The sequence below is a fragment of the Monodelphis domestica genome, chromosome 4 (genome assembly GCF_027887165.1).
Source record: "Monodelphis domestica isolate mMonDom1 chromosome 4, mMonDom1.pri, whole genome shotgun sequence".
NCBI classification, from domain to species: domain Eukaryota; kingdom Metazoa; phylum Chordata; class Mammalia; order Didelphimorphia; family Didelphidae; genus Monodelphis; species Monodelphis domestica.
Genome location: NC_077230.1, coordinates 144,654,483 through 144,679,022, shown reverse-complemented (window position 1 = coordinate 144,679,022; position 24,540 = coordinate 144,654,483). Strand labels below are relative to the sequence as shown.

At 35.6% G+C, this 24,540-nt stretch overlaps 1 protein-coding gene across 7 annotated transcripts in view; it reads left to right on the top strand.

Moving 5' to 3' along the window:
- The window catches only part of GTDC1 (glycosyltransferase like domain containing 1), a 437,921-nt gene that overhangs the window by 216,065 nt on the left and 197,316 nt on the right, over positions 1–24,540 (top strand). For all 7 annotated transcript variants that reach the window (XM_056793819.1, XM_056793817.1, XM_056793818.1 and 4 more), the window contains 2 exons: positions 4,518–4,685; positions 11,361–11,534. In XM_056793819.1, the coding sequence (XP_056649797.1) occupies positions 4,518–4,685; positions 11,361–11,534 (342 nt within the window). The remainder of the gene's footprint in view (positions 1–4,517; positions 4,686–11,360; positions 11,535–24,540) is intronic.

Here is a 24,540-nt window from a genome sequence, read left to right as displayed (position 1 = left end):
AGAGGTAATAAGGTTCGCAGTTTCATTTGAATACTTTCAGAAAACAGAAGGAATATGGCAAAAAACAAACAAACAAAACAAACAATCAAGCTGTATCAGAATGGGCAAGCAAGAATAGGCTTTTGATTCCAAGGTCAGTTGTCTTTATGGTATATTTAAATAGATTGGCATTAATCTATGCCTTTAATATGCATGAGAAATGGATGTTTCTTCTGTAGCTTTGTACGTATCTCAATGTACACACAGGCATACGGAATGATATTAACATTCTGGCAGCACATAGCAGTTTTGGTTGGACTACTGTAATAGCAGCTTATATCTACTTTTGGTGAGATGGTAAGCTAATGATGTAGCTGTTAATTTGAATTTAGCAGACATTTTAAATATAGGTTTCTCTTTCAGAGACAAAAGTTGCAATTTAAAGCTCTTTGGTGGTCTAAAAACAGCTTAATTCTCTAGTAGTGTGGTAATAAGTACTAATCCAGCTTATACAGTGATTGTAGTATGTCATGTTTGTGAAAGATCTCTTAACTGCTTTCTTTGGGTTTTATGTTAATTTAAAAAAATTAAACATAAAACCTTATAACATCTTTATGCTGAGATAAACTGTTCAATTTGACTTGTGCTCAAGCGGCAGCTGTCAGGAATTAGCATGTTCCTTGTAGTTTTTGCTATCACCTTGTGTCCCTTTCTCCTAGATAGACTCTGTGGGATGATAAAGCTCACCTTGTTAGGATTTATTGCTTAATCATAACTAAGCTAAGATTAATATTGATGTCACCGGGAGTACCTGCCAATAGAGTGATGTCATTACTGTTATTATACTACATTCCTCTTTCATCCTCTGCTAAGAGAGAGTAAGTTGAAATACTCTATGTGATATTTTCCCCTGGTCTAGCCCAGTTCATTCATCCTAGGATCTTATATCTGAAACTGGAAGGCACCTTAGACATCATCTAGGCACACTCCCTCATTCTGCAGATGAGGAGACTAAGCCACCAGGAAGTTAAACATTTTCCCAAGGACAAGAGAAGTTTATTCTTCAGGCATGTCTTCCTTCAGTGAGCCTCCTAACTATGTGATTTAATATTGTTCTTGTTTTGTGGTGTCCAATTCTTTGTGACCCCATTTGGAATTTTCTTGGCAAAGATACTGGAGTGCTTTACCATTTCATTCTACAGTTCATTTTAGTGGAGGAACTGAGTCAAACAGGGTTAGGTGACTTGCCCCGTGTCACATAGCTAGTGTCAGGGTCGGATCTGAACTCGAGAAGATGAGACTTCTGATTTTAGGCTTGGCACTATCAACCACTAGCCAGGTAGTAAGAATCAGAGGGATTTTATCCAAGTTTTTATAATTCTAGAGCCACTCTCCCCTTCCCTAACCTACCACATGTTCACATTCCTCTTCGTGAGCAGATTTGTAGTGATTCCTCAAGCTTAACTTAAAATTTCCAAGAAATTTGTTATTGCCAGCATTTAACATTTTATCCATAAAGGGGTATAAGAATCTCATAATAAACATGTTTAGGGTTAATGCTTTCCACAAAATAAAAAAAAAAATAATTAAATGGAGACAGTGCTGAATCAGTAGAGCTGGATTCTCACCTGGTGCTGACATGGACTAAATGCATGACTTTGGATGAATGATTTCCCTTCTTTGGCTGCTATTTTTTCATCTGAAAAGTGAGGGGATTGGACTAGATACTCTTGTGCAACAGTCCCAATTCAGAAACTCCCTAGTTTTTCAAAGTAATTTAGGTGTATATATATAAATGTTTAAATAGGATTTTTTTTCCTTCTATAAAGAGCTTTTGCATGTTGGCATTTATTTGTAGTTCCCTCCTTTTCTTCTAGGAACTCTGAATGTGCTTGAAGGCATTGTTACATATTTATCCTCAGTGCTTCACAATAGCCATATTAAATTAGGATGAGTATTTCCTCAAATGGACAAAAAGACAGCACCATTTTAGTGAAAAGCCTTCATGGACTATTGTGGCCAAAATTCTGGAGATGAGCTTCCCCAGGCTTAGCTAAACTGGACATTGGACCAAAGTAGAGATACGCAATACCTATCTAGTTAGTCATGTCTGTCAACAGGCATTTATTAAATGTTAATTCTATGCCTGGAACAGTGCTAAGAACTGAGGATTCAAAGAAAGGCAACCACATTCTTCTTCCCTTCAAAGAACTCACATTGGAGTAGGAGAGAAAGCTTGGAAAAGATTGCCCATGTTGAATATAGACAATATTAAATGGGAAGCAGCCTCAAGAGATAAGACCTTAGCAGTAGGGCTATTAGAAAAGACTTTTTAGAGGAGTTGTTTTTTAAATCTGGTAAATTCTTGAATCATTCCCATATTTACAAGGCCTTCCAGAGGCATCTCTCTTAAGAATGTATTGTCACCTCTAAGCCACAGGAGGCATAAGACTAGAACTGCAAAACCTTTGTTCATGATTTTAAAAGGAAACATCTCAAGTATCTAGCTCAGAGAATCATCAAGAATTGCTAATAAAATGAATTTCAGAACTAATTATTTTGTTGTTTTAAACAGTTTTCTTTGCCTTAATGAGATTATTTTTAGGTGAGTGGTAAAATGAGTTATTCCCTCAGTATACATCATATTATTCTAAAGAAAGTGTTGGTGGAATTATAGAGGAAAGAATAGTCAATGATTACAAACTTGTTGCAAGATTTCCACAAAGTGTATCACCTTAGTCTAGCTAATTAATAGTTGACGGGAGTACATTGTGTGAGTCAAATGGCTAATTAATTTGATAGTGAGACATAGGGTTTCCCCAACCCCTGATTTTGCTGTTCAATGCATTTTGGGTGGATTTATATTTAAAAATATATGGTTGGTTCTTTCGCCCGAGTCTTACAGAATAGGCATTTATATCATCATAATCACTGGCTTGTGCTATATTATTGAAAACCTAATGAATAATTGGGCATGATGATGGCAGTCCTTTCACCCTGCATGGGAGAACTCATTGATCAAGGTGTACCATTATACATGATTTTTATTATACTCTTTCCCAGGTGCCTGTCTTTTAGAAGATGAAAAATTGTCTTCACATTTCATTATCTCTTTCCAGCTTTTGGAATATGTATAAGGTGGGGGCAGGAAAGATATTGTGCAAATCAGTAAATACTAGTCTGCTATAGTTTTCCAAACTGCTTTTTTTCAAAATGGAAGAAAGAATAAATAATAATAAGCAAATTAATCTATTTAGTGTGATAGACTTGATTTGAAGGCGAAAATCTTTTATTAATTATTTATTACTCCATCCAGGTTATAGATATTATTTCATTTTGATTCTGAGTACTAACTTGAATACTCAGAGGTGAAATTTGAATTCTTGTTTTGGACACGTAGAGTTACTGTATGATCCTTTATCTTATAAATGAGATAATATATGCAAAGTGCTTGGTAAACCTTATAGCTCTAGATAAATGTCAGCTGTTATTTATTATTATCTGAAAACTCACTGTTTCATTTCTGATAAATACCTGAAGTTAACCATTTGGCTTGTCAGTATTAGAGGATTTATAGTGTTTGTAATGCTGATAATAATGAAGATATTACTGTATTCTTCAGATAGTCCATAGTGCATTTAAATGTAAGTAGTCTTCTACAAATTTGTTAACAGTGGTATTGTATTGAGATAGTTCGTAAATGTCTTTACTTCCTTTTTTATAAACATAATACCTTTATCCCCCATAATATTTGATATAACAAAGTTCCAAGCACATAGTAGGGACTCAGTAAATATTTACTGAATCATTAATTCAGTAGTACATTGATTTTAAACAACACTAAGTTAACTTTTGTAAGATGCTGTTCCTTGGGCAAGAAATGTCTCAGTATTTCTTGGACTTGTGCTTTTATAGAAGGAATTTTACAGACTGTGCATATGGTGCCATTAGCAGTCCAATAATGGAGAAGAAAAGATAAAATAAAACAACCATTGCAGGGTACTTTACAAAAAAAAAAAGTGAAGAAAATATGCCAAGAGAAAAAGACCACACTCGATAAGTCTACTGCATAAATCAAAAGGGTTTATGTCATAACACGAACATGTGCCATTCTTGCTCATATATTGAATTTCAGTAGTTGGTTGCATAAAAAAGTAAAGTATAATGAAACTGGCAAGCAAAGTATTCCCCAGTCAGCCTTATCTTTGTTCCATTTGTCCTTCAGATACCGCTTTTCTTGCCTTTTTCAATAAAATCCATCTAGCTTTTTTTTTTTTTTTGCATCTCTCTGTAACTGAACTGAGAAGACCAATGAGATTCAGTGCTTTTCTAGTTGAGTTGTTAGCAGCTGCTTTTTAAGAGATCAAAACTTAGAATGCCGCTACATGGTATTAAGGCTTAACTATTGATGTGTCCCTATAGGGGTGATGTTTTTCTTGTGGGATGGGGAGGGGCATAGAGAAGGGAAAGGGAAGGGTAAAGCGTGACCCCTTTGAGCATGCTCATATAAAGTAAACACTACTCTCCTTGTTTCTCAGGATCCTCTTTGCAAGCTCGGTGCTTAACCTGACTGAACTGACTGCCCTTCGGCCTGACCTTGGCAAATTGAAAAAGGTTCTTTACTTTCATGAGAACCAATTGGTATATCCTGTCCAGAAATGCCAGGAGAGGGATTTCCAATATGGATATAACCAAATTCTTTCATGGTAGGTGTTGATTACAACACTGCATTTTGTTTAATAATTTTTAGGGGGGTATTGTTGCTTCTTTAAGGATAGTTATCACCTAAATAAGCCTGGAGGTAATATAGTTCAGCTACCTAGGAATACATCAAAATATAAAGATCAGAACATTGCTACCAAGTTAGCAAAATTATTCAAGTTAATGTGTTCTATAAAATAATAGTCACTAATACTATTACACTACTCCTAAAACATATGAGTCTATATCTTCTAAATATTTGTTGAATTCATTAGTAATCGTTATTGTTTTCATAACCATCAAGATAGAATCAAAGGCCTAGAGGGAACCTGGAACTCTCTTATTGTGAGCATTCCATGATTTCATATGCATTTTTAGTAGAGGATTATTAATCAGCACGAATTTACTTTGCTATATTTCACTTAAATCAAAAGAGAAATTTCAGAAGAATAAATAAAAATTAAAGTATAACATAGGAATTTTCGTTTGTTTTTAGGACAGAGAAAAATGCAAAAATGGCAAATGTATTTTTACTTCTCCCCCCATCCCCCCATCTACTGTTGTGAATTGGTGCAATACTAAAATACCATGACATTTTAAAGGTGATGGTCCTTTATTGTAACTTCAATAAAATGTATTTCCTGAAGCTAAGTTAATGAAAGAAGTTAATAACATCTGCATGAAGCAGCTTTGTTATTAGATTATATACAAATGTAACTAGAACTGTAAAGTTCAATCAGTCCAAATTAATTTGCTATATTTTATTCATCTTCATTAACACTGATTGGCCACTTGAGTTTATGGTTTTTAACATACAAAAAAGGTTTACATGTATGTAACATAGCTTAGTAGATAGAGACTTTTTATGTGTTAATACTTGAGTTCCACATACTTTGCATGAGCTTTCCTGCTATCATTTTTACAGGCTGCTTCAATATGAAGTTGCAGCAATATCAAAATGGAGTAGAATAGCTATACTTGAAATGTCTCATAAAAAAGAAGTCATTTTCAAATTTCATTATAAAATAAAAACATTTTCCTCTGTTTCTGTGTAGAGAAGAGGAAACATTTTATTTTTTTAAAACGCTTTATACCTTATCAGTATTGAAACCTTTTTTTGCTCTATTATGTTATGAGGTAGCATTCCACTTGATCTAGATAAATATGGATTCAGTACACCTTAACAATCACTGTGGAAAAAAATACTATTTTTCCTAGACATACTCATCATACTCATTTATATGTGCATAGAATCATCATATAGTCATATTTAAAAAAGGAATGTATGAAAATAGTCATTTCTCAATTATTTCAAATCTCTAATTTGGCACAGAGTTTAAATTGTATACAAAGATGAAGAGTCACAGCCTATTTTCTTTGAGAGCAGATACCTAAATGTTTTCTAATTTTTGTCTGATGAAATATTTCCTTTGTTGATAAAGAGAGAGGATAAAAAAGCTGATCTGTGCTTTGCTGCGTTGTTTCTTTCTAGAGGGAAAATTGACAAAACATTAAGAGAAGGTGGTAAACCAAGATCATCAGTTGACTTCTTAATGGGAGAATGGAACAAGGCACATGGGGGAAAAATAGGAGTGTCAGAGAGCAGTGCAATTCAGATTCTCCTTAGAAAGTATTGTCCCTGCTTGCTCAAATGTTTCTTTAGTTTTCCTGCTGACTTCTGCTTTTATGGGTAATGTCAGTTTTCTTTCTTGACCAGGCAGCTGTAAGGATTTTAAGGATGACTGACACACAATCTCACCTTAAATATAGGTTTCACTAACCCACTGACTTATGAACACATGTCCTAACTCTATCTTATGACCTGTGGGTCGCTATTACAATATGTGACATATGGTGAAAACAGACTAGCTGTAAAACATCTCTCAACTTTTGTTATAGTATTATGTTGGAGTCCTTCTTCTTTCAGGGTGTGTCAGCACTTCCAGGGCTAGCTTCTTTGTTCTCCATACTTATACTTTATCCATCCAAATTGGAACTCAAATTTTATGCAACAACAATAAAAATTGGTCTGCATAATATTGACAACTGCTCTCATATGTCTGACGCTTTCAAGCTTACAAAAATAACTTTCCTCACACCAACCCTCTAAGGCAGGTAGACACACTAGAGAGGCAAACCCACCCCCACCCCCACCCCCAATTTTATAGGTGAGGAAACAGTCTTTGGATTTACCAGTGCTAAATAACTTACCAGTCACATTCTAAGTGTTGAATCCAGTATTTGAATGCAGGCCCCCTGATTCCAAATTGAGCTTCCTTAGCTTTGGAGATCAAATGTTGCAAGCTTTTGATTTCATTTTTGCTGCTTTTGAATATCTCAAATATTTGAATTGCATTACACTGAAGATTTGACTTGGTGTTCCTGCTTTGTTAAATTTGCATTTTTCCCTGTTTATTTGCATTTCGTGGATGTATTTTTATATCTTCTTTGATCTCTTACCTTTCTGCTGTGGTGGAGAGGATTAGGAAAAAAATAAAAGTCATTTAATCCATCTTGGTCTATAAAAGGATTCTTAGGTTCACTTTCAAAATGTGACACTGATTTGTTTCTGAAAGAAAGGAGGTCCACTTAAAAAATGTGATCATTAATTTTTTTATTCTTAAAGGTGCAAAAAAGGTGTCCCTACAATTTTACACTCACTCAGCTCATCTTATTCTGCTTTTTGGGACTTGTGCGGCTGTTGGTAATTCACTTGTTCTCTCTGCATATCAGTTTCAGATCTCTAAAATGAAGGAATTATACATTATGTGATCTCTATAATCAAATTGATTATCATGTAACTTTCTTTAAAAAAAAAAAAGGATCACTCTACTTAGAGGTACAGTTTTATTACTGATCAGCTTAGGGTCTTTGACCTGCTCCATTTCCCACTCAGGACTGTTTGTTCCTCCTTAGGCAGTCTAGTGGCCCTCAGTGCTCACCCTGTTGTTTTCAAACTCAAGGAGGGGACATAACAAGTAGCCTCCAGTTCTAGGGGAAGGAGAGAGTACGACTACAGCCAGGAGAGGAAGAGGGCTGGCACGTGGTTCAAGGACATGTGGTGGCTGGGGACAGACATAAGTGCTGAGGGTGTAAAGATGGAAGACAGACACCCAGAACAAGGGCTAGGGGGGGCGAGGAGGGCAAAGGTCTTCTTTCTCTGTGCTGTAGGTCTGCCCATAGTGGCAGCCTCTCCATGCCTCAATTCTTTTGCTTTCTCTTGGGGAGTTCCTTGGTTTGGGTTGTTTTATTTGGGGGGGGGTAGGAGGAGGAGGAACCATGGAACATGGAGCCAAGAGGTAGGAGTGGGGAGAGAGAAGAAGGTTAACAGAGCTAAAGTGAGGGGAAGCTAGGTGGCCCAGTGGATGGAGAGCCAGACCTGGGTTCAAATTTGGCCTCAGATAGTTCCTAGCTGGGTGACCTGGGCATGTCGCTTAACCCCAATTGCTTAGCGCTGACTGCTTTTCTGCCTTCAAACTGCTTCTAAGACAGAAGCTTTGAACTTAAAAAAAAAAAAAAAAAAAGAAAACAAACCAGAAAATTAAAGCAAGAACTGTCCTTATGTGGTTTGGGACTCTCTAGAGCTTCAGTCATCCACAGCAGGTCTTCGAACAGATCTCCCAGTGACGTGAGGACCCCACTGTATGCTTATGGTAGGGAGACAAGTGGCTTAGTGCTTTCCTTGGAGGCTCATTCGTCCTAATACCTGTTCTAGCTCTAACTTAGGGTCATTTCTTCACTAGAAAAGAAAAAGGAGTCATTAGTAAAATTATGAGTCATTTCTGAGTAACTATAATATATTTTGGAAAACTGAAAAAGGGTTAGATACTAGGGAAAAAAAGCATGATATCATTGAAGAAAACTGATGCTAATTAGAGATTGGCAGAGAATAGAAAAGACTGCTATATTGGGCACTATAAGCCATGATGTTATAGGAAATTCTTCAACACCATAATTATTTAAAATAATTGCTTTTGTGTTTGGTATGAAGCCAACTAAATACTATATTTTCTTTTTTTAAAAAAACCTTTACCTTCTGTTTTAGAATCAGTACTGTGTATGGTTTCCATGGCAGAAGAGTGGTAAGGACTAGGTACTAAGAGTTAAGTGCCTAGGGTCATGCAGCTAGTAAGTGTCTGAGGCAAATTTGAACACAGGACATCCCATCTCTAGACTTGACTCTCACTCCACTGAGAATATAATTATAATTATAGCCTTATATGATTGAAAATCTATTAGCCTAAAAAAAAGAAATACATTTCCAAGGAGCCCATTGACTTCTTGTCATTAGGTACTTCCTGTAGATAGGGGATATTAGGTGTGCACATGGAAGGTCTCACCTCTTTACTTCCTGTCCCAGGCTTGGTGGTGGTAAGGTGAGTGTTTGAACTGGCTGATCAGCCATGGACACATGGCATGTCTTTATTTTGTATCTTCTTTATTCCTTGTTTTCTAATGATCATTAATAAATCTCTTAAAATATAATATTTTTATTATTGAGATTTAATTTTAAATTTTACAGTAGCCTTCCCCCATAATAATAATATAGTTTCAATCTTATGTATGTACTATTCCAACTAATATGTATGTATTCCAACAATATTGCCAGTAAGGAAAAAGATACTGTTTAATAGAATAAGTAAATAACAGTGATCCTCTTTACAAATGGAAGCATAGTCAAAAGGTTTACTTTAGTTGATGCTATTTTTGAAATTTATTCTTTGTTTTTAAATTCGGGAAATAGTCAATGTTTGTGGCACTGTGAAAAAAAGAGGTACTCTAAAACATTTTCAATGAAGTTGTGAATTGTTACAGTTCTTTCAAAAGCAATCTGAAATTTTTCAAAGAGAAAAAAAAGGGACAAAAATTTCTATATCCTATCATCCCATGATCCCACTGGAAAGAGGATAGAATGGTCCCATCTGTATCCAAATATTTATAGCATCACTTTTTTGTAGTAGCAAAAAGTTGAAACAAAGTATATGCCCATTTATTGGGGGAATGCCTAAATATTTTGTGTGATCATTATGTCATAATATTACTCTACCACAAAGACGGATGAATGTGAAGCCTACTGAGAATCATAGGAAGACATATAAGGTAATGCAGAATAAAGTAGACTGAACAGGATCATGCAAAATAATTTCAGCAATGTAAATGGAAAAAAAAATAAAACACCTGAAATGCTATGCTATTTTAACTACCAAGAAGCCTGACTAGAGATGAATTGAGAAAATACATCTCTATCTTTTATTTGCAGAGATGAGGGACTATGTTTGTGGAATATATATTGTACTGTCATTTCAGTTGTATCTGACTCTTCAAGGCCCCACTTGAGGTTTTCTTGGCAAGGTAGTGGAGTGGTTTTCCGTTTTCTTCTCCACCTTATTTGACAGATGAGGAAACTGAGACAAATGGTAAAGAGACTAGTCTGGAGCCATCTAGTTAGTAAGTGTCTGAGGCTGGATTTGAATTGAGATTTTCTTGGCTCCGGGCCCAACATTCTATCCACTGCTCCACTTATTTGCCCCAAGTACAATATTACATATACTATCAGAACTCACTTGACATTTTGCTACATTTTGGCTGAATGCCTTTTATAAGACTTTATTAAACTCTTTTATGATCTTTCTTATCAATTGATTTGTTATAAGGAAAGACTTTAGATGAGGGAGAGACAGAAAATGAAAATGATGTCAAAACAAATGTAAGGCCATATGACATCATGAAATATATTATATCCCTCCCTGATACAAAATAAATAGTTTGCCATATCCCTTTAGATAAGAGGAATATTTTGGCTAAAAATTATGGTAAGTAGCTGCAAAGAATTTGCAATTTTTAGTGGGTTTTTTTTTTCTCTTATAAATGCTGATTGAAATACTCTGGGCTTATGAAAACAATCTTGAATGCATTTCCTTCCCTTTGTTGGAGAGTGGAGTACCTATTGGTGAGGTCTATTGATGAAGAAGGGTAGATGTAGCCACTGACACTCCTATTCCAATTCCAATATCTTTCTACTAATAGATAATGGAATAGTATTAGACATTCCTCTGTTAAGTTTTTAAACTCATACATAACCTTGTCCTGTTACCCCTTGGGCTGCAATCTACAATCTCTATCGTCTGTCTACTGCTTTTGCCTGAAACTTACTTCCATCCTTTGGTCATAGGTTCCTTCCTTTCCTCCTTGCCGCTCAGCCACACTCGTGTCTGAAGCCTTTCCTGATTGTCCCCAACTGCTAGTGTAGTATCTCTTCCAAAGAGCCTCATATAATATCTTTTTGGCATATATTTGTATGTATTCTCTTTCTATTCATTCTGAATATATTTTATTGGTATTTGTCATTCTTCCCCCCTCTCCCCAAATCTGGGTCACACACAATGATTATAAATTCATTGTAAGTATAGATTGTAAGCTTATTGCAGGTTTGGGTACTTTCATTCCTTGGATTTGTATCCTCAGTGCATAGCAGAGTGGCTGGTGCATAGGCATTGTACAAGAAATATTTGTTGATTGATTGAAGGGAAGGAGCTAGTGGAGGCAGGAGGTAGTGGCTAGTATATCCAGAAATGAGTATGCTATAAAAATGAAAAGTTTAATTCAAGCTTTATTTTAAAATTCCTACTGTGAATATGGTTGTATCATTTGCATCTGTCCTTTTTTTTTTCTCCTTGCAGTTTAGTGGCTGATGTCGTAGTTTTCAATTCTGCCTTTAATATGGAGTCATTTCTTACCTCTATTGGAAAATTTATGAAGCTGATTCCTGACCACAGACCCAAGAATCTGGAAAGCATCATCAGACCCAAGTGCCAAGTTCTATACTTTCCAATCAAGTTTCCTGATGTGAGCAGGTCAGTACGCTTGACTCTTTTACCAATATTGTATCATCAATTACTGTCTCAAATCTATAGAAATTTGTGGTACATCCTGCCATGTTTTAGCTGTTCCTATCAAATAGGGTGAAAGAATCTCACCATGCCATGATTTACAAAGATTTTCTCTCATCTAAAAACCAATACAAGATAAAACGAGTAATATTAGCAGAGATAATTGTACACAGTAGGCACTTAATCCATATTGGTTGAATAAATATGAGTAGCAAAGAGATATTTGTCTTGTGAATTTAGAGATTAAAACACTTAAAAAAATTCCTGGCATCTCTTTTTTGTTTCTTCATTCATCACTTTGTTTAAAAGGGTTATTTTCTAAGACTTTTAGCCCCACTGACCTACTTGCATAATGGTGGATATCTTTTAATAAGAACTCCATTCAGTTCTAAATTAATAGACTGACCAGAAATTCAACTCAGTATTAAAACTAGTGGCTGAAATTACCTTATATTCCCCAGGCTGTTTTACTGTTGTTGTTGTTGTTTTATTCTTTTTCTTTTTACCTATTTTATTATTTACAGGCAAGTGATTAGACTGAACATCATGTTAATGGAGAGTCAAGTTGTGTGGTTTGGACTCTCTATATACTTGAAACAGCTATTCTCTCTTTCTCTATTACTAAGAAGGACATTTTTTATTACCCATGCTGCTGAGCCCATCCTGAAATTAGCAATGGGTTATGTGGCTCCAAGGGAACATTCTGGAGATCCCTTTCACTTTTGATTAAACCTGGCACAATTGTTTTTCCTATCAGAAGGAACACTCCTCCCTTGCGAACAAGAACTTTGCTTCGATGGGATTTATACTAGCTAGAGATATCACAGTTTTGCAACTGATTATGTTCCTAAAAAGAAGGCAGAGATGGCTTCATTTTTGCTAAAAAGAAGGTAGAATAGTTTAATGATAGCACATTCTGTTTTTAATATTAGTACAAGTATACACTGTGTAGTTTGAATTCATGTGAATTTTGCCTTAGTGTCACTCCTCCCCAACCTATCTACCTAAAATAATACTAATATCTTATTTTATATTGTTTTCAGGGACTGAAACCCATTTCAATCATAAGTTTATATAATCTTGTAATTTTTGAGATGGCTCATAAACTGTCTCATCCTACAGAGGAGAAAACTGAAACACACAAGACTTAATGTGTTGCAAAGTTGCATAACTCATTAGTAGGAAATTTGTGACTTTCCATGGGATTTCTGCCCAAGGACATGTGCAGGAGTTCTTTCTCTTAGCCTTTTAATGTTTCGTGGTATCAGTGTAGTCCCTAAGCTGTCCATTTGTTCTACCTCTCTCTCTCTATGTGGCATTCTATCTCTTTTTCAGGTCATCCCTCAATGATGTCTTTCATACCACTTCTCACATACAAGTTGTGATTGGCAATATTTTTGCAGCTTTTTTATATTCATCTTCCATTTTTCCATTGTCCTCTGATTCACCTTCAGTTTTATTTCTTTGACTATTATGGTGTTCCATAATTTTGAACCATGTAATAATATCTTGGGGACAATATTATGTTAGGGAATAGCTTAACTTCATAGAAAAGAGAGTGTGGTTTCCCAAATTCAACCCAGGATACTTTTTCTTCCCAGTTAGTTCTGTCATTAATCTTCAACACCAATTCAATATAGTAAATCAGAGTAATCATCTCATCTCATGATCAACTTGTGTTCTTGATCTCCTGGCCCTCCTTCTATGGATTATTAGCCATGGGCCCTTTCCTCTTTGATTCTCCATTTTCAATCTATGAAATGGGAGAATTTCATACCAGTGTCAAATGCCTTTTGAGATTTTTGAAGGAAATTATTTTGTAAATAATATTAAACAAAAACAATTATTATTGTTTTTCTCTTTGTGGAATAAGAACTTCATATGTCTTAAAATTTTTGAGTGATAAGCTAATCAAGCTGAGTGAGGTTTTTGTTTACTTGTTTTTCTGATAGAACATAATGACCTCATTTTTAGACAGGAATTCTAAGTTTTACATGTATATTTATCATATATAAAATGTAAATATTAACTGAGGATGCAGTAGAGCATTTGATTTATTATGATAATGGAACTCCTAATAAAATTTTGAGTTTTTGAGATTTATGCAATCTGATATTTAGCATTTTCCTACAAGAATTTCTATTAAATTAGTGGTGAATACACCTACAGAAATTGAATATAGTTTATTAATTTAGACTATATTACCAGAGATAAATCTAGCTAAAAAGGAGACTGCGGGGGGAAAAAAAAGGTTAAGAAATACTGTGGCCAACCTAAGGTTCATAAAACACGGTCTTAGCCCAGAGTGTTTTTTCAGTTATTTTTCAAATGGTAATTTGCTTTATCCAAACCAAACTCATATAGTGTAAGTAAGTGATTATTTGCATGAGTGACAATCATTTGAATGCCTGCAGTCTTGGAAAAATGGATTATTTCACTGAGATGTTCGGAAAAAATGTTTAGAAATTCTAAAGGCAAAATAACAAAGGTAATTTTTCCTTTCTTTTGACCTGTTTTTTTTTCCTTTCCCATATGCAGATTTTATTTGGCCTTGTGGCAGAGATGAACAGGAAACAAAAAATACTATTATGACTATGACTGTGATTTATAGAGTTTTTAAATTTTAAATTGCTACCAAATGCATTATTGAGAAGAAGAAAGTAGATGTAGATTTATCATTTCCTAATCATTAATTACAGACTTCTATTCATATACCTGAAAATAGAGAACTATAGAAACCAAATCTGATAAGTAAGAAAGCAGAACTAAACTGATCAACATTTAGGAGAAATGATTATAACTGAAGGTTTCTACTCACGTGGAAAAAGAACTTAAGTCTTATATTAGTGGCTCTCGTGCATGGGTGCTACTGTAACTCAATAGTCACATCTGGCAACGCCAGTTAGCCAGAAGAGTCTACATTTGGGAAATAAATACACATACCAGAAAAGCCTCTGAGGAGTCAAAAATAGATTTCACAAAGTGCTTGTGCCAAAGCTCATGTACTTGTCTCATAAGAGAGTTCCTCAGCCTCTCGGGCAGCATGCTTAGTCCTACTGAAGATGTAATTAGAATGAACTTGGTCATCAGCTTTCCTGTCTACAGTTTACAAAAGAGAGTGCAGGATTGTTGCTAGAGCCAACCATGACAACAGCCAGAAGGGACAAATGAGAGGAGATAGAAAAGCCATTTCAAAATCGGCATCAAAAACAAAACAACAGATAGAAGAACCTTAAAGAAACCTCACCACAAAGTGAAGTTTGTGGATAGAACAACCCCATATACTGCAATAGATCCTGAATATATCTTTTAGAACACAGTATATAAGTGATATTAAAATTTGATTCCTTTAAAAAAAACATTCTAAAGACCGTTTTAGAGGTCTGGTTTATGTATAATCCATTTTGGAAATATTTCTATTTAAATATTTTTTTTTAAGTGTGTTTTGTTGATGTTCAATTGTTTTCAGTCATTGTGACCCTCTTGGGGCATTTTCTTGGCCAAGATACTGGAGTTGTTCTTCATTTCGTTCTCTAGCTCATTTTACAGATGTGAAAACTATGGCAAAACAGGGCTAAGTGACTTATCCAGGGTCACATAGACAGCAACTGTCTGAGGTTTGATTTGAGCTCAGGAATCCCAAGCATAGTGTTCTATCTCCTGAGCCACCTAACTGCCAAAGAGTGGGCACTTGTATACATTTCTCTTATTGCAAAAATTTACTTAACTGGAACAACTCATTTCTCAATGATTCTAGATATTAAATGTGATGTATTGCTGTCATTTATTTAATGTTCTAGAAGCTTGTCTATACCACTGACACTGTGTGAGCTTGGATAAGTCACTTATATTCCTTATACATTGATATTCTCAGTTTCCTTATTTGTGAAAATAAGAGAGTTGAGTAGGTGGCCTCCCACGGGGTCCCTTCTAGCTTTCTGGATCTCTGAACCCCCATTCTGTGCTTACTTCCTGGCCTCTCACCCAACACCCTCATACTTGATCTATTAATCTGTAGTTTATGTATTATTATATAGTATAATTTATGTATTATGTATAAAATATTGATCGTAGAGAAAATTTGTTTTGCATGGTAGAAGCCTAAAATATTATGAATGGTAAATTACTAATGCAAAATATTTTTCCAGCATTGAGTCATACAATTATTGAGTCAGAAATTTGATTTATCTGAAATATGGCTATGTAAAGTTTACTGTAAATTTATATTATTAATCTGACAAAATACAATTCTGAGGTAAAACTGAAAAACTGGCTTGTGTAAGAGCAGGTACTTTGTTTTTCTCTTGTATGGTCTGCCATGCTTTTCCATAAATAATGAAATTAATTAGTGACAAATTTTGCAATTGTTGCTTCTCTTTGACTTAAAATTATTGACTTTTTGGTATTTGTTATCAAATTATTTTTATACAAAAAAAGGACACAAGGGAAAATTAGATGAATAGAAAGGCCTCTTCTGTTTTTAATTTCTAAATCTTACCTGTATGAAAAGCCATTGGGGAAAATATGCATTCTTTGTTCTGTTTCCATTGGCCAACTGAGCACTAGATTTGAGTGCCCTTTCCAGCTCAGGGCTTCACTCATCCTCAGGGGACCAGGAGCCCAGAGACTGTCTTTTACCTTCCACTTTAAGGAGGCTGGTTTCTATGATCAGGACCCTTTTCTTACTCTCCACCTATTTATTACCAATAGTTCTGTCAGAGATCCAGGCACATGAGCTGAGTGCCCTGTATTCTTGCTTCTTGAAGGTGGAAGAGTAGAAAGAACACATTAGCCTGGACCCAAAGAGACTCAGGTTGTCATTCTATCTTCATCACTTACTGATTGTTTATCTTTGAGAAATTCACATCTTCCGGTTATTGTTGTTCTCAACTGTAAAATGGGATTAAAAGCACTTATGCTACCAAATTTATGATACTGTTGTGAGGTTCAAATAAAAAAAAAGTACAGAAGACCTTTTTAACTATTAAAAAGGTTGTAGGAAAAATGTAACCTAAAATATGGATGTAGCATGGGGTAGGGTCTTACACCTGGAACCAAGTAGAATGGGTTGGAATCTTTTCTCAACGATGTGTTAGTTATATGATCTTATAAGGGAATCATTTAGTTTCTCTGAACCCCAGTTTCCAATTATTATTTGGATATGATACTATTTATACTACTTATATAGAGATTTCTTATGAACAAAGTATATTATATTTTTATTTGCTATGAAAATGTTATTAATTTTGCTATTATAATCATTAATGATCCCTTTGACCTGCCACTGTCCCTTCCCTCATGACTTTTTCCCAGACCTTCATGGAATGGACTATGGGTTTTTTTTTTCCTGAAAAATCTTCAAAAACTGACACACCCTCCTTCCGTTATGCCTCCACCACAAAGTGGAAGGAAGAAGTGTGTAATTTGAATCTGTTACCCTAAACACTATGATCCCCAGCAAAACTATGATTCCCAGCATCCTCCTCTCTTCCTGTTGTTACATGTTGATGTAGATAGGAAATAAATTTGGTGGAGTTCTTTATCTTGGCCTCTTTTTTCTTCCTGTAGCAGCTTTGGTGGAACCGGATTTTTTCAATAGGTAGAAAACATAGTCACGGGGTTCTATTTTGTCACATAATAAACTTTATAAAAGTAATACGTGAAGTATTAGATATAAATTTAGATCCTACAGAAGAGGATCCCTACTTGTTCCCTAATTAAATGAATCATGATGGATAAGGTGCCTAAGATTCCACTTATTTTCAGGAAAATTAGGTGACCTCACTTAATCTCTTGGTGTCCCTAGGCAATTCCCTAGGATATCTTCTCACTAAAAGCCCCTGAGCTGAGAGAATCATGGATCATTGGAGTCCGATATTAGGGCGGTAACCTAAAGGGGACACACAACTGAGAGAGCTTTATCCCACCCCACAATGAAAGTAGAGCAACTCCAGGGCTAAGAAACAGCTATAGAAGTCACATACTTAGAGCTAACGGTTAAAGCTGTCATATCCCAGGCACAGGACTATCCCTGGTGTAAGAGGGGAAGAGAAGAGGGAGATGCTCCCTTTTCATGCCAAGAAAGTTCACTGTTTCCTTTGGAGCTTCCGGAGTCAGGTAGCTCTGAGTTGAATCCCACCTTAGATACTGAATAGCTAGTGGGATCTTGACTGTTCATTTAACCGCTCTGGACCTCAGTTTCCTGGTGTAAGAAGGGGATAATTAAAGCAGGAACCTCACAGGGATGTTGGGAGTGCTGAATGAGATAACATGTAAAAAGTGCTTTACAAACCTTAAAGCATCCTATAAATGCTGGCAGTATTCTCTCACTAATCTATGCCTGTCTTTAACAGTGGTTTCCCATGTCTGAAGAACCTCTAACTTTAGACTTTAGTCACTGGGCACACATAATCCTCTTTAAGGTAGTGGAGTGTGCTGTTTACCAGGTATGTCTGCCAAAGTTATAATCTCCTTAAAGAAGTCAAAATCTAATCCTTTTATCTGAGGGCTTCCCTTCTTCCTTATGCATTTAGAGAGAAGCAGGGCTAAGAAAAAGGACATTTCTTCCCCTACCTCCCATCTACTGCACTCTTCCTTAGCAGTGATGCTTAATAAGAGATCATATACTGCCTTCAAGAGGTAGACTGTTCACGAGAAGAAGACCTGACATTTAACCCTAGATCCATAGCAGAGGTTCATGAAGAGCAAACTACCAAAATGCAGATACAAGGGATTCCAGAGACACATGTCTGTTCTGCCATGATCCTAAGTCTCTTACTGAAAATCTCTGTTCACACCTCTTCAGTCATAAAGAATCTCAATGCTCCCCTCCCTCTGGTTTCTAACATTAGTTACTTAGCAATGATTGGTTCTTCACATATATCGATCCTGACAGCTGTTACCAGTCCTTTTTCTCCTTCTCTGCTAATGAGATCTAAGCTAGATTCCCTCTAATCCTGCTTAGTTCTTTGGTAGGATTATAAAAACTGGAGAAGACTTGGGTCGGGGAGCATCTCTAATATAATAGGAGGGGGAACAGAGCACATGCTCTACCTATCATGACACATTATTGAGGATGCCAGAAGGGCGATAAAATCTTAAAAACTGAAGATGTGCAGAAGTGGATCTCCTATCATAAGAGCTTCTAAAGACAAATTTTTTGGGAGGAAGGGCGGGGGATATTTCAAAGAAATTATCTAAATGGTGAGAAGTAATTGGAATTTACAGCTTTCCTTTCTATTGTTACTTACATAGAAGCAAGGCTCTGTAACATAAGAGCCCTCTAGCTCCTTTCCCTTTGAATTATCCATATTTTTCATTTAGCCAGCTAATAACAGGATCATAGGATTTCTTCATAGCTACAATCCATTAGACTATACAAAGATTATGCATAGACTGAATTATAAAGATGCATCTTATGTCCACGAAAAACATCTCTCTCAAAAGTTCCCCAAAAATTGTTTATAAGAATCTCAAAGATTTTACTTGAATCAGATGGAATTTAGTTGATCAAAAAATAACAGAAGAAATCTAAAAGTCTACCCAGACTCACTGTCTTTTTTCAAAGTCTGCATTTTTCTTCCTTCTCTTCTTTTATGTTAGGCAATCTTTACACTTTAAAAATTTTGATTTTATGAATTTGACAGAGAGTTACTTGTTAGTCTTCTAAATAATAAAGGCCAATGGAAGTCTTGATTTTTAAACTTTTAAAAAATTTCCTCCAGAAATAACTAGAATTTGAATTTTGAACAATAAAAGAAGTATTCTTTAGATTTAAGAGTATGTAAAATAAAATGAATTGTCAAACACAAAAGCTTCAGTTTGGTCTCAAGTGCAAAGTGATAACCAATGAAACCAAGCAGTATTAATCCTGATACACTTTTGACCTTGCTGACTACTACTTAATATAAATGATTCCAGTTTCATTATGCCTTTCCATTTGGTTTTGCTATTTCTGCTTTCTAGGACCCCTGGAACAAAAAGGTATCACTGAGAGAATAAGAATCTATTTTCTAAGTTCCCTTGTTTCATAATGGAACATGACTTCATAGAGTGAGGATTTTTATAAACAGAGAACTGTGACTTACCTCTCCCTGTGTATGTGATTGTAGAGGAGGGAGGGAAAAGAGGTAGGTTGTTTGGAACAGTCTCATTTATTGAGATCTCAAGGATTTCTCTTCACACACTTCCATCCATCTTTTTTATCTATCTAAAATGTGGAGCCAAAATAGATGTTTATGGACTTTGCCTAACTAATTTAGAATCAAAAATGGAAAATTTTAAAAACAGTGTGAAAACTTTAAATGAAAACTCTCAGGCTGTGCAAACAAAGGCGAAGAGCCTCGGGGCTTTCTGAAGAATTCTTATTAAAGAAAACACTATTTTACATTGCAAAACGGAAGTGTCAGAAAACAACAGAAGATCTGTAATTTGAGAATTCATGGATTGATGGGACAGAAGGCAGGCACTTGCCTCCCCACTGAAACTTTTTGTTTTCTGTTGGAAAATGTTCTGAATTTTTTGTTTTAAACTTCCTCTTTCTCCACCACAAGTGCTCACATTTCTGAGATGTGGCAAATGATTTATCAACAAAATAATAATAATAATATCAAGAATTATCAAGAATTTATCAAGTCCATCTTCTGCCTTTACCAGAACCAGATGAAGATTTGAATTTAGTTTTTGAAGTCATCCTTCTAGCATTATAAGTCACTGACAGTCAGGAAGACAAAAAATTGTTGGAAACCACTTCTATGTACACAGATCTCTTATTCACCTACAGATTCCTAATGAAAACTCCTGCATATTCATAATGGGTGGGAAGCAATATTTCTACGTTTATAACTTGATAGTATTCAGTTTAATGACAATTAAGTGACTACTCTGTTTCAGACATTGTACAAGGAACACAGACCAAATGGAGCTCTAAGAGGTCCTACACTATTTGGGGTATGGATAGGGCATGTTGACAGATAGGCAATATAGGGTAATTGGGAGAGGGAAGAAACATTAAGGGAAGGTGTCTGTGAGGGTTGGTGCTCTAGGGACAGATTAGTAAAGGCTTCCTAGAGAAAGCATAGAAATAATACTGAAATCATCTACTTGCCCTGCCTTTACATGTCTAAAGTAGCTGCAGACTCTGAAATAACCAAAAAGGGGGCTGAGCTCCACTGAAAGCTCCGGAGGCAGAGCTCCAGCACTTTGCTCTTTAAGAGAGGGATGGAGCCTTTTCCCCAGTCTTTGAGCCATGGAGCCCAAGATACCCATGTTTAGATAAAATAACTTGGTTATCTGATTTCCCCTGTTTACCTACAGTTCAGACCTGAGGCTATAACTACTGACTTTAAGGCAGGGATCAGAGAGGGCCACTGGAGGAGTGTATAGAAGAAATACAAATTGGGATTGCTTAGTAATACAGATGGAAATAGTTATGTGTAAAATACATATGTGTTTGTGTGTGTGTGTATATATATACCTACATATATATGTATTGGTGTGTGCTCCATTGTGATTGGTATATAAAGTATGTGAAAGAGAATAATATGCAGTAAGCCAGAAAAGTTTTATATATGTCTCTCACCTACCTTCTCCCTCTTTTCCTCCCTGTAAACCATAAATTTCAATTTAAAATAAAAAAATGAAAATGAAATTAAAAATAAAAAAACATTCAGTTATAATTATTTTCCATCACTTTCTCTGCCCCCTCCCCCTTTTTTAAACTAACTTTCTGACTTAGTATTAATGCTATGTATTTGTTCCAAGGCAGAAGAGAGGTAAGGGTTAGGCAATGGTGGTTAAGTGACTTGCCCAGGGTCACACAGCTAGGAAATGTCTGATTTTAACCCTGCTCCCCCCTCTCTTTTCTTTTGCTAACCCTCTCCCTCCCTCCCTGTGAACTTTTAAGAAAAATATTTTGTTAGCTATTTTGATGCTTTTCCTTTATAATCCTATTTATTTATTTTAAATAAAAACACTAGTCTTGGAGGGGTTCATGAGTCAATTCACTAAAAATTAAGCACCGATGGTATTTTAAACACTGCTAAGCTTTGGGGATACAAATAAGAAAAAGACGGACTCTTTATGCATGGAATGACGAACTAATATCTAAAATATCGTCAACAATGCCAAAAGTTTAAGTGTTATACTACATGCTCATTATATTTCGTCTTTACTAAATGCCTATGCTTCCTCATGGCATGGTGGTAACTCCTGAGTTCTCAAACCATATGACAGTGGCTTACAGGAACTATGTGGTAGTACCTAGAAGTTTGAAGGCTGGCAGTAGACTAAATGGAGAACCAGAACAGCAGTCCTAGAGAAGATTATCCCAGCAGCTTGGCCACTAAGAAATGACTTCTTAGAAGCCTAACAAATCTTTCAGATGACCTACTAAGGCAGGAAGGGAGAGTGGAATCTGATAAGTGGAATTCATTTATGTATTAAGGAAAGCTCGTATTTGTAGTGCTTTAAAGTATGCCGCCTGCTTTCATCACAGTTGCCTTCTGAAGTGGGGAGTAATAACAGTTGCTCTTATCCCCATTTTAAAGATGGCCAGATTGAGGCTTTGATCAGAGTTGAAGCAGCCGACTTGCTCTAGAGGGGCAGCTGGGTGGCACAGTGGATAGTGCGTAAGGCTGAAGTCAGAAAGATTCATCTTTTGTTGTTCAGTCATCCGGTCGTGTCCTTCTCTTCATGACTCTGTGGACCACATTTATCCATTGGAGTTTTCTTGGCAAAAATACAGGAAGGGTGTGCCATTTTCTTCTCCTTTGGGGGGAAAGGCTGGGAGGTAGGTAGTACTGTGGGTAGAATCCTGGCTTGGAATCAGGGAGACTCCCCATCCTGAATTCATAACTAGCCTCGGACACTTTGTAGCTGGGTGACTCTGGGCAAGTCACAGAACCTTTTCTGTCTGTTTCTCATCTGTAAAATGAGCTGGAGGAGGAAATAACAAGCCACTCCAGGATCTTTGCCAAGAAAACCCCAAATGGGGTCAGAAAGAATTGGTCACAACTGAAATGACAGAACAACTTGCTCAAGAATGCACAACTTGAGAGCATCTGTGGTAAGATTCAAAGCTAGGTCTTCTGACTCAAAAACCATCATGCTTTCCAAGATGCTATGCTGACTCTATGACAATAAGAATTCCTAAATTGCTAAAGGAATGTAGGGTCCATGTATGTAGTCTGACAGGAGGGACTTTGATTATTGCAGCACATATAGAAAATAAAGCTTTGACTATTTCATTGATATGTTATTGATTCCCACAAAATTTTCTTGTAAATATGTGAACAAAAGTGAAGATCTTTACACAGCCTTGATTTACTCATTCTTGTTTTATAAAGTGATTATCATCCTCTGAACTATTCAGAGGCTCAGGCAGTGAAGTACAACAAAGAACATTGGCTTTGCATTTTGAGGACCTGAGTTTTTGCTCTGACTCTGTTATTTACCATCAGTATTATCCTGGGCAACTCACTTCTGCTCACTTCACTTTCCTCATTTCTAAAATGAAGGGATTAGAGGGACTAGATGGCTTCTGAGGCCCCTTTCTGCCCTAGTTCTGTAATCCTATGATCCTATGATTATAGCAATCATCTTTTGTAACTAGTCCTAAATTAGAGAATTTTAGGGTTCCCCCCGCCCCCTGAGACTATTTAGTTCAATTCAATAAAATTTTACAATGTAGAATTGAGGTCCTGTGCTAGGTGAGAAGATACAAAGACAAAAATGAAACCATCCTTGCTCTCAGGAACTAACATTCTTTTGGGGATATATAATATTTATACAAGTAAGTATATATAAAGTATAACAGAATGTAATGTACCTAAGTGTTAATTAGCCCATCTGACAAAGATAAGTTTTCAGCTATTACTTAAAATATCCCAACCTATAATCATTTCCTACCAGGTAATTATTTATATAGGACATTCTGATTTAGTTCGCTTGTTAGCATCAACATTCTTTAGACTTGAATATTCACTAATATTATTAAATTAAGGTATCATCAAATATCATATTATTAATATTAACTATTATTTAATGTTTCTCTAGAATTTTACTCCACAGGAAATAAGACCTTTACAGTGAAAATCTCATGATTCTCTTTATGCAAAGATAAATATCAAGTATCATTCATAGGGAACTTGGTGAAAAGTTTTTACCATATTAATATTATTTTATCACTAATTATTTTTCTGATAAGTACAATAAAACCCAGTTTTATGTGAGCTCTAAAATTAAATGAATGCATATATGTGAAATAAGAAACAATTTGTATGAAAGGTTTTATCATTTCATGATCCTTTTTAGGGGAAATTTCAGGTGTTTATATGCATGACTACATTTATATATATATATATATATATATTTTATATTTATAGTGTTAAATAATTCCCAATTACATGAAAAAATCATTATTAATTTTTGAAAAAGTTTTTACAAATTCTCTCCCTTCTTTCTGACCCTCTCTACTCACTAAGTCAAGCAATTGATTGATTGTACCTGTGAAATATGCAAAATATCTTCATGCTAGTCATGTTACAAAAGATAACATAGACACATACATACACACACACACACCGAATTCCAAGGGGAAAAAAGTATGTCGTAATCTGCACCCAGCTTATCAGGTCTCTCACTGGAGGTAGATTGCATTTTTCAACAAGGATCCTTTGGAATTCCAAAAAAATTCTTAAGGGAAGATTATATACCCAGTGATTAGACTGTGCATGAACCAAGGCTGTAGTCCTTCTATAACTAAGGTGTTTAGGAATATCCTGTACCTATGTGAATAAAGCAGATAGCATGCTTATTCATGGACTATAGAACACAACCAGTGATATCTCATACACTACTATCATTTACTTGGTTGCAAAGGTCATTGTGAGCACCAGTATTTTTTAACCATATAATATCACTTCAGCAGCTAGGTGGTATTCTAGATAGAATAGAGTCAGGAAGACTCATC